The sequence below is a fragment of the Sardina pilchardus genome, chromosome 20 (genome assembly GCF_963854185.1).
Source record: "Sardina pilchardus chromosome 20, fSarPil1.1, whole genome shotgun sequence".
Lineage (NCBI taxonomy): Eukaryota > Metazoa > Chordata > Actinopteri > Clupeiformes > Clupeidae > Sardina > Sardina pilchardus.
The window spans coordinates 13,766,368-13,779,955 of NC_085013.1; the positions used below are offsets into that span (position 1 = coordinate 13,766,368).

The 13,588-nt window shown below is 46.0% G+C and overlaps 1 protein-coding gene across 2 annotated transcripts in view; it reads right to left on the bottom strand.

The window, feature by feature from the left end:
- Positions 1-13,588, bottom strand: part of cdin1 (CDAN1 interacting nuclease 1) — a 60,659-nt gene that overhangs the window by 33,476 nt on the left and 13,595 nt on the right. For both annotated transcript variants that reach the window (XM_062522774.1, XM_062522775.1), the window contains 2 exons: positions 12,806-12,866; positions 8,293-8,365 (listed from right to left, as the gene is read on the bottom strand). In XM_062522774.1, the coding sequence (XP_062378758.1) occupies positions 8,293-8,365; positions 12,806-12,866 (134 nt within the window). The remainder of the gene's footprint in view (positions 1-8,292; positions 8,366-12,805; positions 12,867-13,588) is intronic.

Consider the following 13,588-nt stretch of genomic DNA (forward strand, 5'->3'; position numbering starts at 1 on the left):
GGTCATGCTAATAAAGCCTTTTTTGAATTTGAATGTAGAAACGAAGAGAGCACGAGAGTGTGTGTATGAGAGAGAGAGAAAGAGAGAGAGAGAGGGTGAGAGAGAGTGAGAGAAAAAGAGAACGAGAGAGAGAGGGAAATCATCCGTCTGCAAGCGAATGGGAGTTCAACCAGGAGACAGGACTAATTAGGGCCAGTTAATATGAGCCATGCCCAATGAAATAGTATCAACCTATAGTTTGGCTATTTTTTACAAGACCTGCTTCTGAGGTTCTCCTCCCGTATAAGCCTCTATTGGCTATAAAGCCTCGTTACGATACCATCACCATGCTAAAACACATAAAAATGATCTGCCCCTCCCTACACACCTCACACTCCCTCTCCTTCCTTCCATCCCTCCCTCCCTCCCTCTCTCCCTCCATTTCTCTAAGGTGCTGCTCCTCGCATCTCATATCAAACCCCTGGAAGAGGAATAACAAATATGCTACTGTGATCCCAGGTCTATTCTTCCTGGCGCTAAAGAGAGTCATAGAAAGAAAGGGAGCTAGCGAGAGAGGGAGAGATAGAGAAAGAGAGAGAGAGAAAGGAGATGAGGAGAAGAGGAGGGGGAAAAAAGAGGGCAGAGAGAGAGAACAAAGCTCAGTCAGCACTCCTCCTCTGCGGCTCTGAGAGGAGAGAAGGAGAGAGAGAGAGAGAGAGAGAGAGAGAGAGAGAGAGAGAGAGAGAGAGAGAGAGAGAGAGAGAGAGAGAGAGAGATGGGAGCAGGGAGGAAGCGGCAGGGCCCGGGCGCTTTATTTTCGCCACTCATTTTTCTCCCGGATTGGTGCCTTCACACACGGATCCATACGGTGTGTGTGCCCCTGCGCCGGCTGGCCAATGAAGGCAAGCAGGGTTATATTTTCCCCTTGAGTTAGGACACCTCATGACAAATGATAATGGATAATCAATAAAGCGGGGGGGCGGGGGGGCTGGAGCTGGGGCTGGGGGGTTGGAATATGAGGCAGCAAACTTTATGAAGCCAGGAGACATATTACTCCCCAACAACACTCGTTTCCCTTAACAAAGTCACTACTCGACTGTGCCTAATAATCTGAAGGAAAATCAAAGGACCCGCAACCACATCAGCAATATTGGCAACTTATTCCACTTTAATGGCATTTTGATTGATTTTTTCCCCCACCTAATGGTACTTTTATAGATTTGACGCTGCTCCTGCAAAACAGTGGCGTGTAATAAACCTCCCTGAAGGCAAGCAGCAGCCATTAAAGCCCTTGTCTTACTAGCACTCATAATTGGAGGTTGACCACCATCACATCTCGGCGGTTCAAACCCACCACATACGCTTGAAGGCTGGGGTCAGATTGTGTTCCATCTCTCCCCTCCACTCGCCTGTGTGTGTGTGTGTGTGTGTGTGTGTGCGTGTGTGTGTGTGTTGCTGATGTGGTGGTTCTCCGATGGGACATGATAAGGGATGAGGAGGTTCTTCCTCAAACTCGCCTCCCGCCGCCACCACAACCACCACCTCGGCCCCCAACCTGCGTCTTTTTTTTTTTCTTTTCCTTTGAAGGATGGGGTTAAAAATCATCGTAAAGAGGCCGACCTTGGAGCTGACATTGTGGGGTTTGAGCCGCGCGCTGACCTGCTGAAAATGGAAGGCGGGCGGCTCGTAAATCAGGCGGCTTTTAAAATGAGTTTACCCTAATGCCCATTCATCACACGCCGTAATGCCATTTGCAGGCTGGGATTCGCCCGAGCCTGAAGCCTCGGTGGCTGTTGCTGCCGTCGCGCACAAACGCCGCAGTAAATAACAACAGGGCCCAACAGCCGCGCATGGCTGACGCCTCCGACATCAGCATGCATTTATTAAAGACACCCCCGCCTCGCAAACACACGCATACACACGCGTACAGAGACACACACATGCACGCACACACAAAGGCATATACAAGCACACATCAACTCATATACACACAGGCACCGTGAACGAACACACACACACACACACACACACACGCACACACGCACACACGCACACACACACTCACACCACCGCTACCACACACCAACCTGCGTTAATCAACATACACATATTGACACACATTAATGTTCACACATACAATACACACGTACGCAGAATAGCCAGGCACACACTGAAAACACGTCTCTCCACACACACACCACCACCCTTTCACACACAGAAGATTCACACAGATTGCACTCACACTCACGCATGCAGAAATTACCGTCCCCTACAGACAAACACACACACGTGCACACTCTCGCCACGCCGCACATCACCCACACCACCCCCCCACCCTCGCCCTCCCTTGCTACCCCTTCCGTACATATTACACCTACGCACAGAGCCCTGCAGCGGCACATAACACACAACAGCAAACTGTAAAGATACGGCAAATTTATTGTAATTGTCCCGCGTCGGCATAAATTGTGATGGAGGTATCCCCCCTGAAGAAGAGTGCAGGGAAAGACGGAGCGAAGGGGATGGGGAAAAAGGGGGCCCGGTCTCCTCTGGGGACCGGGACAGCAACACTTAAAGTGCTGTTTGCCAAACAGAAAAGCAATAAAGAAATAAATAAAAACGCCGCCTTCATCACCGGCGCAAGTCTCCGACCACGCTCTAATAAAATGATGAATGGTGGAAAACATACAAATGCTGCCTCGCCTTATTTCTTTTCTCCTCAAGTCGTTTTCTATGTTTTTCTGTATTTCTCTATGTATGTGTATATGTCTGTGAATGTGTGTGTGTGTGTGCGTGTGTGTGTGTGTGTGTCTTTTCCCCCCTCTCCTCACCTCCTTTTCCACTAGGGTGAAAAAGTCATTATCTAAATCAGAAAAATGGAGAGAAAGCTCATTAGAAGGCAGCATTTGTTGAGGGAGGACCATGATAAACAATAACGAATGATGCTCGTTATTGGCCCTGACACTGATGAGCTCCTCTGCAAGTTTGTTTATTAATTAAAAAACCCACTTTTACCCCCCCCCCACCCACCAGCAGCCTCTCTTCCCTTAGACACCCCCCCCCCACCCCCACTGCTCCCCCCACACTCACTCCCTCTTGTTCCTGTGCACAAGCCATTGAGCTGCGAAGGGGCGTCGTACATCAAACTTCATGGCGCGGAGGAGAGACGGGACCTGATAATGCGCGCCGCTAAAGCTGATTTTCCATGATGAATCTCGGAGCATATAAATTGGCTAATATCTGAAAACATTTACAGATACTAGAGGAATTGACTACTTGTGGGCCGTGATGGATGGCCCTGCTCCACGCTGGCGGACAGCTCCGCAAATCTCTGCAGCTGCCTAAAGCCCCTCATTTGATTTTCCAATTTACTTTTTTTAATCTATCCTCCTGTACAGAGCAAGAGAGAGAGAGAGAGAGAGAGGGAGGGAAAGAGAGGGAGAGACAGAATGAGAAGGAAAGAGAGAGAGAGAGAGAGAGGGAAAGAGGAAGAGAAAGGAGAAGGAGAAGGAGAAATACGCTGCTGTTCTTTCTATCTCCAGTACACTCTTGCGGGGTGGTGGTGGTGCTAGCTGGAGATGCACTGTAGCAGGAGAGAGAAAAGGAACTGAGATAAAAGAAAGAGAGAGAGGTGGAAAAACAATAGAAAATTATAGAATGAAAAAAAAAGAAATGAGCAAAACAGAGTGAGGAGAAAAGGGAACACAGAGAGACAGACAGAGAGAGAGAGAGAGAGAGAGAGAGAGAGAGAGAGCGAGAGAGAGAGAGAGGAAAGGGAAAAGAGGCACTGGTCCCAGTAGGGTTAGTGGGGCAGAACTGATCTGCTTCCTCCTGATTCTCCCTGATAGCGGTGAGCGGTGTGGGCCTGGCAGCCAGGTTCTGCTGGGTCACAGCATTAGCTAGCGCTGCGGCTGACTTTAGCTCCGCCGCTGGACAGCCGTAATTAGTATACTTGTCAAGCCAAGAGGTAGCACTCGCCTGCTTACCTCATGATACCCTTTCCTCTCCCCTCCTCCCGTTCTCCACTCCTCCTCCCGCTCCCCACCGCTAATGACGCACTCCCTGTGCTCGTTACTCAAATCCGCGCTCACCCATTCCAGGGCTGTGTGCTGTTGTGCCTCCGATCGTCGGTTGTACACACGAGCGGCAGGACCGATAGCGCTATAAACAGGGCCTACTATATCAATCTCCCCCGTTTCACCCCAAACAGCCCACCGCTAGCCCCAAACCCCACCATCATTCAGGCCGGGCCAATAAGCTTGTGGTTTCCCCCAGAACCACATCCATCCAAGCCATTCAGTTTTATTTCTATGATGTCTCCACACACCAAATGAGACAGAAAATGGCGTATCTATTTATCATATTGTGTATCCATCATCACAGAAAACAGCATTTAGCCAAAAGTAAAATACACATGCCTTGCCTGTCCTCCGTAGAACATACACAAGGACAGACACAGCTATGGACTCACTTCCATCCCACTCCATTATAGACAGTGTGCTTACATAATTGCAAAAAGGTTCTCCAATGTTTTCTCAGTTAGCCGTTTAAAGTGATATCAGGTTAGTAATCCGAACGGCAACATTGGATGAATGGTTACTGATAATGGGCAATGTAGATATTGTGTTAAAGATCAGCCAGGTATTTCTACACTCGAGAACCCTTTTTCAATCATGTAAGCACATAAGGTAATCTGAAAACTGCTGCCCTGGTTAAAAACACAATGCAACTGATTGCAGCTGGTATTCAGTCTGTAATGGAGTGGAATTGAAATGTCTAAGTGACCCCAAACATTTGACCGGTAGTGTAAATCTTACAGGGGTTTAATCACTGTGTCCAAACTGGTCGGATTGTGGTCAGAATCTAATTCTATCTATAACCTTGGGAACATCGAAAAAGGTCAAATCGTCAGCTCCTTGTCAAAAAACTAAAATCTAAATCTACCTTTTACCTTAAAATCAAACAAATAGAAGTGAAAGCAGAGCAACCAGGGGAGAGGGGAGGGGAGAAAGAAAAGACAGATGACAGTGAGGGGAAAAAAGAGAGAGAGAGAGAGAAAGGAAAGAGAGGGAGACTGCCATCTGTTCTGTTGCCAATGAACTGTGGACCTAAACACCCACAGACACTAAGGAGAGGAAATAACATGGCACCTAGAGTTCTACTACTTACAACATAATTGTCGCCATCACTTGCAGCCATTAGGAAAGGTAACAATTAAAACCATTTGCCTTGGTCACTGTCCTTAAAGAGATGTTTAGAGGCATTTTGGAGTTTATTCTGGGTACAGAAATGGAGACAACGGACTTTAATAATGTATGCTCTCTGCAGTTCCACTGCATGTCCATTGTACTGGCTACAAATCTACATGCATGAGAGACTGGCTAAATGTGTACAGATGTTTGTCTTTGTGTGACATAGTGAAACAAAGAAATTGTGTTTTGCTTAATAATAATAATATTCTGTACATAATGCTTCAAAAATCAAATAAAATGGCATCTTACACAACACAATAAATATTTTTTGCAAAACATCATGATATTCCACTGAATCGATATTCCCTTCTTCCCTCGTCTGCATCGCAAATAGGGGAGTTATGGATGTTTTGATTATTTTTTAAAAATGTGATGAGGCTGCTTTAAATATACTCATTTAATTGAATGAGTCTGCTAAACTTTATGTGTGTATGTGCATGTGTATGTGAGGTAAAGGGAACACACACGCACACAAATACTCTCACACACACACAGACACACACACAAAATCAGTCCACTGAAACCAGGGAAAAGAGCTGAAGCAATTTATAACTACATATTGATCTGCCACCAGTGATTGTATGTACATTCTGCAGTCCCACAGGCACAATTTCCTGTGTCTCTCTAATGCAAAGGAGAAAACAGGGGAATAAGAAAATGGTGCTGGCTGGGGCTAAAGTCACTCCCCAAGTCAGGAGCAATGTCCCTTATATAGAAGTCTATTGATCCATGCAGTCTGTCAGGCATACACACACACACAAACACACAAATACACATAAACAGACACACACACACACACACACACACAAACACACACACACTAAGGTTGTAGGGCTTTTGGGGGAGGGGAATGATGGATGTTTCTGCCAATAGCCCTGAACAAACCTGTTAGCTAATTGCCAGCAAAGACAATTATCCCTGCATTGTTTCATAATGGAAACACATTACAAAACTCTAATATACACACAGGGAGATTCAATGGTTTGACCGCGGAGACCATGTGCACAGAATTTCATTGCCAAAGGCCAGGCGGGTCACCGCCGAGATGGAAGAGGAGAGAGCGTGTCAGAATAGAAGTCACTGGGACTGAATGGCCAGCTAGCAGCTTCCGGCGTCGGGGAACCTAATGCTTAGAGTCTGATGACCGAGAGAGAAGCCCAGCAACAAGAGAGGCATTGCTCAGCTGTTGCACAATAGAATAGAACTTGGACAATGCATTGGAAACACTGTGCTATTCAAATCAAGGACACCGTCATACTGTCTTCCTGTCTTGAAATCCTGACTGTTATGTAATGGAAAAATAAAATAAATACGGTCTTCAGATGAATTACATGGTTGACAAAAAAAACCATATCTAATTTAACACAATTTAGCTGTTTAAACGGGAGAGGTATATACACAAAAGATATCTTAAAACAATTTAACCAAATTTCTGATGCATGTTAACAACTAGACAGCTAATTCTGTACAGATGCCTGGCTACGCTAGCACTAGCTTCCCAGAGAGCTTTCCCCTGACAGACACAATACAGACTTGTAGCCGTCCAGGGGCTCCCGAGTCCTCCCTGGAACACAGCCTCGCATCAGAGGCTGCTCGGACTACTATTTTGACAAGCGCTGGATAACGGTGGGTCCAAAGCAATCACAGGCTTGACGTTGACAAATGGCTGTGCTGTGGTGAAGTTGAAAATAACACACATCCACTTTAATCTCTTTCTTGATTAAATCGAAGGTGTACAGTTTTGACATCATGTGATTCACTCATAAAGCACCTACTGACGCTTTTTCTTGCCAGGATGTGTCCATTGAAATGATATTGAAGCTTTGTGCGAGCATTGGGAGAGTGGGCTGATACATGTGTGTGCGTGTGTGTGTGTGTGTGTGTGTGTGTGTGTGTGTGCGGGAGAGTCGAGGATGAAAGGGAAACAAGACACACAAGTCCAGCGCTCACAGAAAGGAATCTCCAAACCTACAGGCTATGACATGGGGTTAGGATGAAAAAAGGGTACCACAGGGGAAGACAAGGACAAACAGCAGCTCAGACAAACAATTATGTTTCTCTTTTTTTGTTCTGCTTCCCAAAGAGCGCTACAAGAAGACATGTCCTTTCCTGCCATATGATTACACCACAAACGCTGTTATTTACATGCAGCACACAGATGAGAGAGCGATGAGAGGTGTATATATGATTTTCTATCTCTGTCAACATGTCAAGGTCCATCAGATGTGCTCAACACAGCGCATCAGGCTTCACTTCACACGGGCAAACTGCATTAGACAGTACACAATTACAGAGCTGCTCCATGGTCACTTTGAATATCACTCATAATATCATTACAAGCATGGCCTTAGAGCGCTTCTAATTTGTCATCAGGACAAATCAGTGGCAACCCTACTGGATGTTGCAGTCCTGATATAAATATACTGATATAAAACCTAAACCTGTTGTATGAATGTTTTCCCGCCATTAACATTCTAAAGATTGTGCACTGAAACACATACTTTTGAAATGACTTGAGTCCATTTTTGTGTGCATCCCATGTATTTAGTAGCCAATATGTATATATGTATGCAAAAATGTTTGACTGCTAGTAGTAGATAGTTCACTGTGTGTCAGTAAGGAGTTCCCAGAAAGCCACCGTTTGCTCCCTCTAACTTTTTATCTCTAACTCTAATCACGGTTCAATTTTGTAAGCACAACTGACATGAGGGAGCAGAGAGGGGGGAAAGTGTGTGAGTGAGCATGTGTGTGATAGAGAGAGAGAGACAGGGAGCGAGAGAACAAGAAAGAGCGAGAAACAGAGAGGGGGGGGGGGGTTATAAATAACGTTGATGAACTGAAGTAGCATTGATCTAAACAGCAGTTAAGTGGTGGGTGGTCTGCCCACTGCTTAATTGTCAGTCATCTGCCCCAGGTACTACTGGTGGTGGGGGGGCCTGGCACTCATTAAGAGCTGTGTGGGTTGAAGCAGCAGCAGGGTGACTAGGAGGAGGAGAAGAAGGAGGAGGAGGAGGGTGGGTGGTTGGGTGTGAGGAGGGGTGGAGGGGGTGACTCTACTCACATGCCGTGCCCTCCTGATCCTGTAAGAAGCGCTCCACCACCAGGCGAGCCAGCAGGGCGGGCGACAGGTCCACCTGAGAGCAGAGGGGAGAGGACAAAGAGACTAAACAGCAGCACAAGCACCACCACAACCACCACAAACAAGGGCAGCAGGAACAGGAACAAGACAAAGAGAGGAGAACAAGGGGGCGAGAGGTGGCAGCCATCAGCTTTCTGCCCCAATCAGTGATGGGCTGGTTCACGTGGCGAATGGCAAAGGGAGGGGGGAGAGGGAGGGGGGAGAGGGAGATGGAGTAAGAGAGAGGTGGGATGGGGTGCTCTTGACGGTGTCTTCACTCCGCAAGCACAAAGCGAGAGAAAAGAAGGGGGAATTATCACTTTAAGTCGCGCCCACTCAAGACGATTCTTGCGAGCATTATGTGCAAGTGGCTACACACAGCGTGAATGCCGCAGCCAGTTCCTGTAATCCCGTTTGCGTTTGTTAAGGGGCCCCGGCTCTTCAGTTGAGCCTCTTCAATGGAACGATCCTCTCTTGTTTCAGATGTCACTCTGACTTTCAACGGAGCTCACGTTAATTGGCAACCGACAAACCGTTTGTTTTGTTCAATGGTTCACTGTGGCTGCTAGACGAATGTTTTAAATCGTGTGCTTTTAAATGTTTTCAAGTGCTTTGTTTGAGCAGTATTTCCGCACTGTTTTGGCAAATCTTCCTGGCCCAGGTGGAAAGAGCTGATAGTGAGGCATAGCCAGCAGCAGATAGGGAAGGTAAGAGCGGGCTGAATTACGAGGAATAAAATGGGTTTTCCAGGAAACGGTTACAGTCAGACATAAACAGTGCATTACTCACTATGTTAAATACCCACATAAGAAGCATGACATTTAATGTATCTATGCATTAAAAGTCGTCATATTTTACCCAGGTTTATAGAGGAAAGCTTGAAAACAGGTCACTCATTCTCCAGTCAAAGCTAGGACAGGTCTGCAAGATAGTGAAACCGTCATGCCTGGAGCTGCCATCATGCCAAGAGGTCGGGGGGCTCTCGTACGGAGAGCCGGAGGACCTGTAACTGCAGCGGCGCACCTTTGAAGCTAAAACACCTTGAAAAGCTGCGAGGGGCAGGCGAGGAGATCAAGGCTGAGTTTGACGTGCGGCGCGGCGCGGCCCTCGCCTCTGATTTCGCCCGTCTGATTGCGAGGGCGATGCTTGACAGAGACAAGGAGGCAGGGCCTACCCCTCAACACCCCTCGACACCTCTCGGCTTCTTCTGTCGTGTTCCGCCGCGTAGAACCCACCTCACCGTGATGGAACAATAGGAGCTAATTACCGAAATATCACTCACCGAAGCATTCCGCCGACATCAAGGGAAAACAGATGAGAAGTGTAACATACAACATACTCAGAGTGTATAATTTGCGAATCAGGGAGAGACAAAATTAACAAAAGGAGTAGCGGAAGCGCAAAAAGGCAAAAAAGAAAAAAAGGTCTCATTACCCCTCCTGCCTCTTTAGTATATTAAACACGGGCGGCCGGCTGCAGCCAGATCCCTGCTGCAATGAAACAGGGCGTCGTTATAGCCGGGAAACATTTGTTCCTCTTGTTAGCATAATTGGGGCCTAAAAGTGAATCCTCGGCTGGCTCGTGGCTCGATTGTAGCGTTTTATCTCTCCTGTGATCCTTTCCTGGTGCTGCTAGGAGCACTCGGCGCTGCGCACAAAGAGATTTACCGGTGGTGTTATTTGTTAACATCGCCATAATTCTGCATAGAGAGTACAGCCGCACGCAAGACCAAACATGTCTATAATTATTACGGCGAGCAGCAGCGATGGCATTCGTCTTCATTAAGGATCCTGGAGGATTCTGTTTTTTCCAAGTGAGAGCTCTCTTGCCTCCTTTAGCCTGCAGGTCTATCTCTTTACCGCAGTCTCTGTGAGAGCCTCTCGCTTTTCTGCCTTTCCTGAAATTCTCTCATGTTTTTCTCTCTGCATCTCTCATTGTCTATAATTGTCTTCCTTTCAGTGTCTCTACCCCCCTTCTCTGCCTCCCTCTCTCTCTCTCTCCCCCTCTCATTTGAAATCTCAGGATAACAATTGCACACCAGCTCCAGTAACCCACATCAAGGCTGACACATGAGAAATGGCGGCATTACCCAAGGTGGGCCGGTCTGAATATGGACCAGCTGATTAGTTCAGGTACTTGCATCCAGCTAATTTTCATATTAATCACGGGGCTATTCCCCTCCAAAAGTCAGACACCTCCACTTGAGCTTGAACGTGAACTGTAAGTAAGGCTTACAGGCTCCCGCTTACAGGCACGACGTCAGAAAACCATTTCAGCCACCAGGAGTTAGATTTATTAGGGACAAAACACTCTTTGTATAAACTGCGATTCGAATGTTAGACCTCATGACCCTGAAAACAGGAAATAAATAGGGGGAGAAGGAGCATGTGTGTCTGCACATACAGTACACACTTAGCTTCACACACACACGCACAAACTCTGTCTTATACACACACACACACACACACACACACACACACACACACACTACAAAAGACAGGAAGGAAATTACTGAAGTTCTCCTCCATTTTAATAGTTACCGCTCACTGGAGATAAACTGTCTCATAAAAGGGCTTCGACTACATCAATTAGCATTCTGAGGGACCATACATGGCTTTGCGTAAATGTTAAGAAGCCTATTTCTAATAACTGTTAACTCTGTTAAATGGCTCGTAGACCATTATCTCAAGAGTTGATGTTAATTCACAAAAAAAAAAAAAAAACGTTGAACGAAGAATGAGTAATGATTGTGAGCTGTTATCTGTCACAACAAATACCACAATTCTAAACTAAATGCTGACCAGCGTACAGGTCATACACCTATTACTGCTAATCCCATGAACTAAATATGATGACTGTGTACTGTATCTCAATACGATCACTGTCTCTACAGATCTAGTGCTCTAGTCTTGTGAATTGTGTGGGTATAATGTGTCCACTCTTTCCATGTAAATGAAATTAACTTACAGATATGATGGTGTTTTCAAAACTGTGGTTAAATCAAGTATATCAATCTGTCAACTGTTAGCCACAGAATGTATCACATATTATATAAGACACTAACTCATGTGATGCTATTTCCTTCACGTGTTTTAAGGTTTTAATTTATGGTTGAGAAGAATTATAAACAGAAACCATATTATCACCAACTTTCTGCTCATCTTGACAGGCTACTGTATAAAACTGTTTTACTGTAATACTAGGATGCTTAGATGACTTTACATACTGCATATCAAGTTTACATTTTTTAATTGAGCATTTCTGCATATGTTTGATATATTTTAATTCCGTGTCTCAAACCCGTCACCCGATTATGAATTCACTAATACGACTTGTGGGCATGTGGGTACTTGAGGAGAGCATCTTTACCTGAGCAACGAGCCCCAGGAGGGAAGGCCATCTGATTAAAGGCCTGAGTATTAACCCACTTTATCTTTATTATTATCCGAGTAAACAGTGAGTCTGTGGCTTTATGCGATGCATTTAAAGCAATCCCAGGGCTACCCACAGACCAGCCAGCCACCCTTTTAAATGCATGGCACCTTAGGCCCACCAGACCTCTTTTCACTAGCCATTAAACCTTGAGTGTAACCCAATGTTAATTGTTAATTTGCTGACTGGCTGCAATGCACAGGAGACACTGGCTAGCTGTGTGGGGGGGGGGGGGGGGGGCGGGGGGGGAGCCCCATTCCTTCTTATTAATGTGATATGTAGGAACTTGCCCGTGTGTAACACTTTAATGGCCACAGCGTCAAGTCATTTTTTAATACAAACACTCGGTCAGGCTCCACTCCCACTAGGTCCAGACGCCTCCTCTGACCGCCCACTCAGGAGAACCACTGCAGGGCAATCCCATTGTCTTCCCGTTGCCCTCCTAGTCAATTTAGCCGTGTTTGATACATACAACGCTACGATCGTTAATATCACTTTTATTGCCAGCAGTAGAAACATATTTTAGGGAGTTTGCTGATATGGCCCTAGCCAGAGACCTGATGTCGCAAAATAAACAATAGAAATGATTTGGGCTAATGATTTAATAACGTAAATGGATTTTATTTGTCAATCATGCCTTTTTTGTTAATTGCTGTATTTATGAACGTCAATTATTATAATGACGCAAACAGTATTTTTACATCTGCCTTGAAGAGAGTGAGGACTAATTACATTAAATAATTGGTTAATAAGGGTGGAACCATTTGCTCAATTTTCATAAGTACTAACAGACAGGGCAAAAATTTTAAACGCCACACAGGGCTTTGAAATGAGGGGGTGTTTGGGGATAATTATGTTTGTTTCAAAAATTTGCTGCAGACTTGCTCGAGCCCTTCAGAAAGAAAATAAAGAGTGTATGACAGCAGAATAAGAGTGAGGCTACGAAGACTGGAAAGACGGAAACAAAGAGAGCGCGAGGGAAAGAGAAACCAAAAAGATAGTGAGATGGAGGTCAGACCATTACCTCATTAGCGATCTCCAGTAGGACAGGGGACGAGGGACGCTTCTTGGCTTCAGTCAGGTACCTTCATTAGGACACAGAACGACAGAAGTGAGCTGGGGAAGGAGAGGAGGTGGAGGAGGAGAAGGAGGAGGAGAGCAACAAAAGAGGAGAGGAGCAGGCCAGCCAAGACATGCTCAGGTCCCTGATGGCCTCGGCCTCCATGGCATATGGCAGACTCGCTGTGGTTGAAATGGCAACCCATCAGACGCGTCTGATTCGCTCCCGCTCTCTCGTAAAAAAAAAAGCCAACGAGATCGTTAACCAAATTTTGCTTTTTTTCTGTTTTGCTTTTCTGTTTTGTTTACCTCCAACCTCACCTTCCCCCGGCCCCCACCCGTGTCCTCTAAAGCCCCCCAGAAGCTCACAGAGATCAAGAGCAGATCATCTCAGAGGTTGCTGTTGTTATGTTAAGTGGATTACCAGAACATTATCTGCCTCTATTCCGCTAAACAACGGGCTTAATAGGCTACACGCGGGCTAATTGTGATATGCAAAGAGGCTTTGCCGCCGTCAGTCTGTTTTGTTTTTTCTCTCGTTTCTCAAAGAAATTGCAGATAATAGCCTGCCATACGTTGGAGCAGGGCAAATGTCCAAGAGCACATTTGTTTTTTTCTGTTTCAGCAAATCTGTGTTGCTTGTGAGAACTCAGCAGGTGCAGGGTGTGAGTGAGTGAGATGGGGTGTGTGTGTGTGTGTGTGTGTGTGTGTGTGTGTGTGTGTGTGTGTGTGTGTGTGTGTGTGTGTG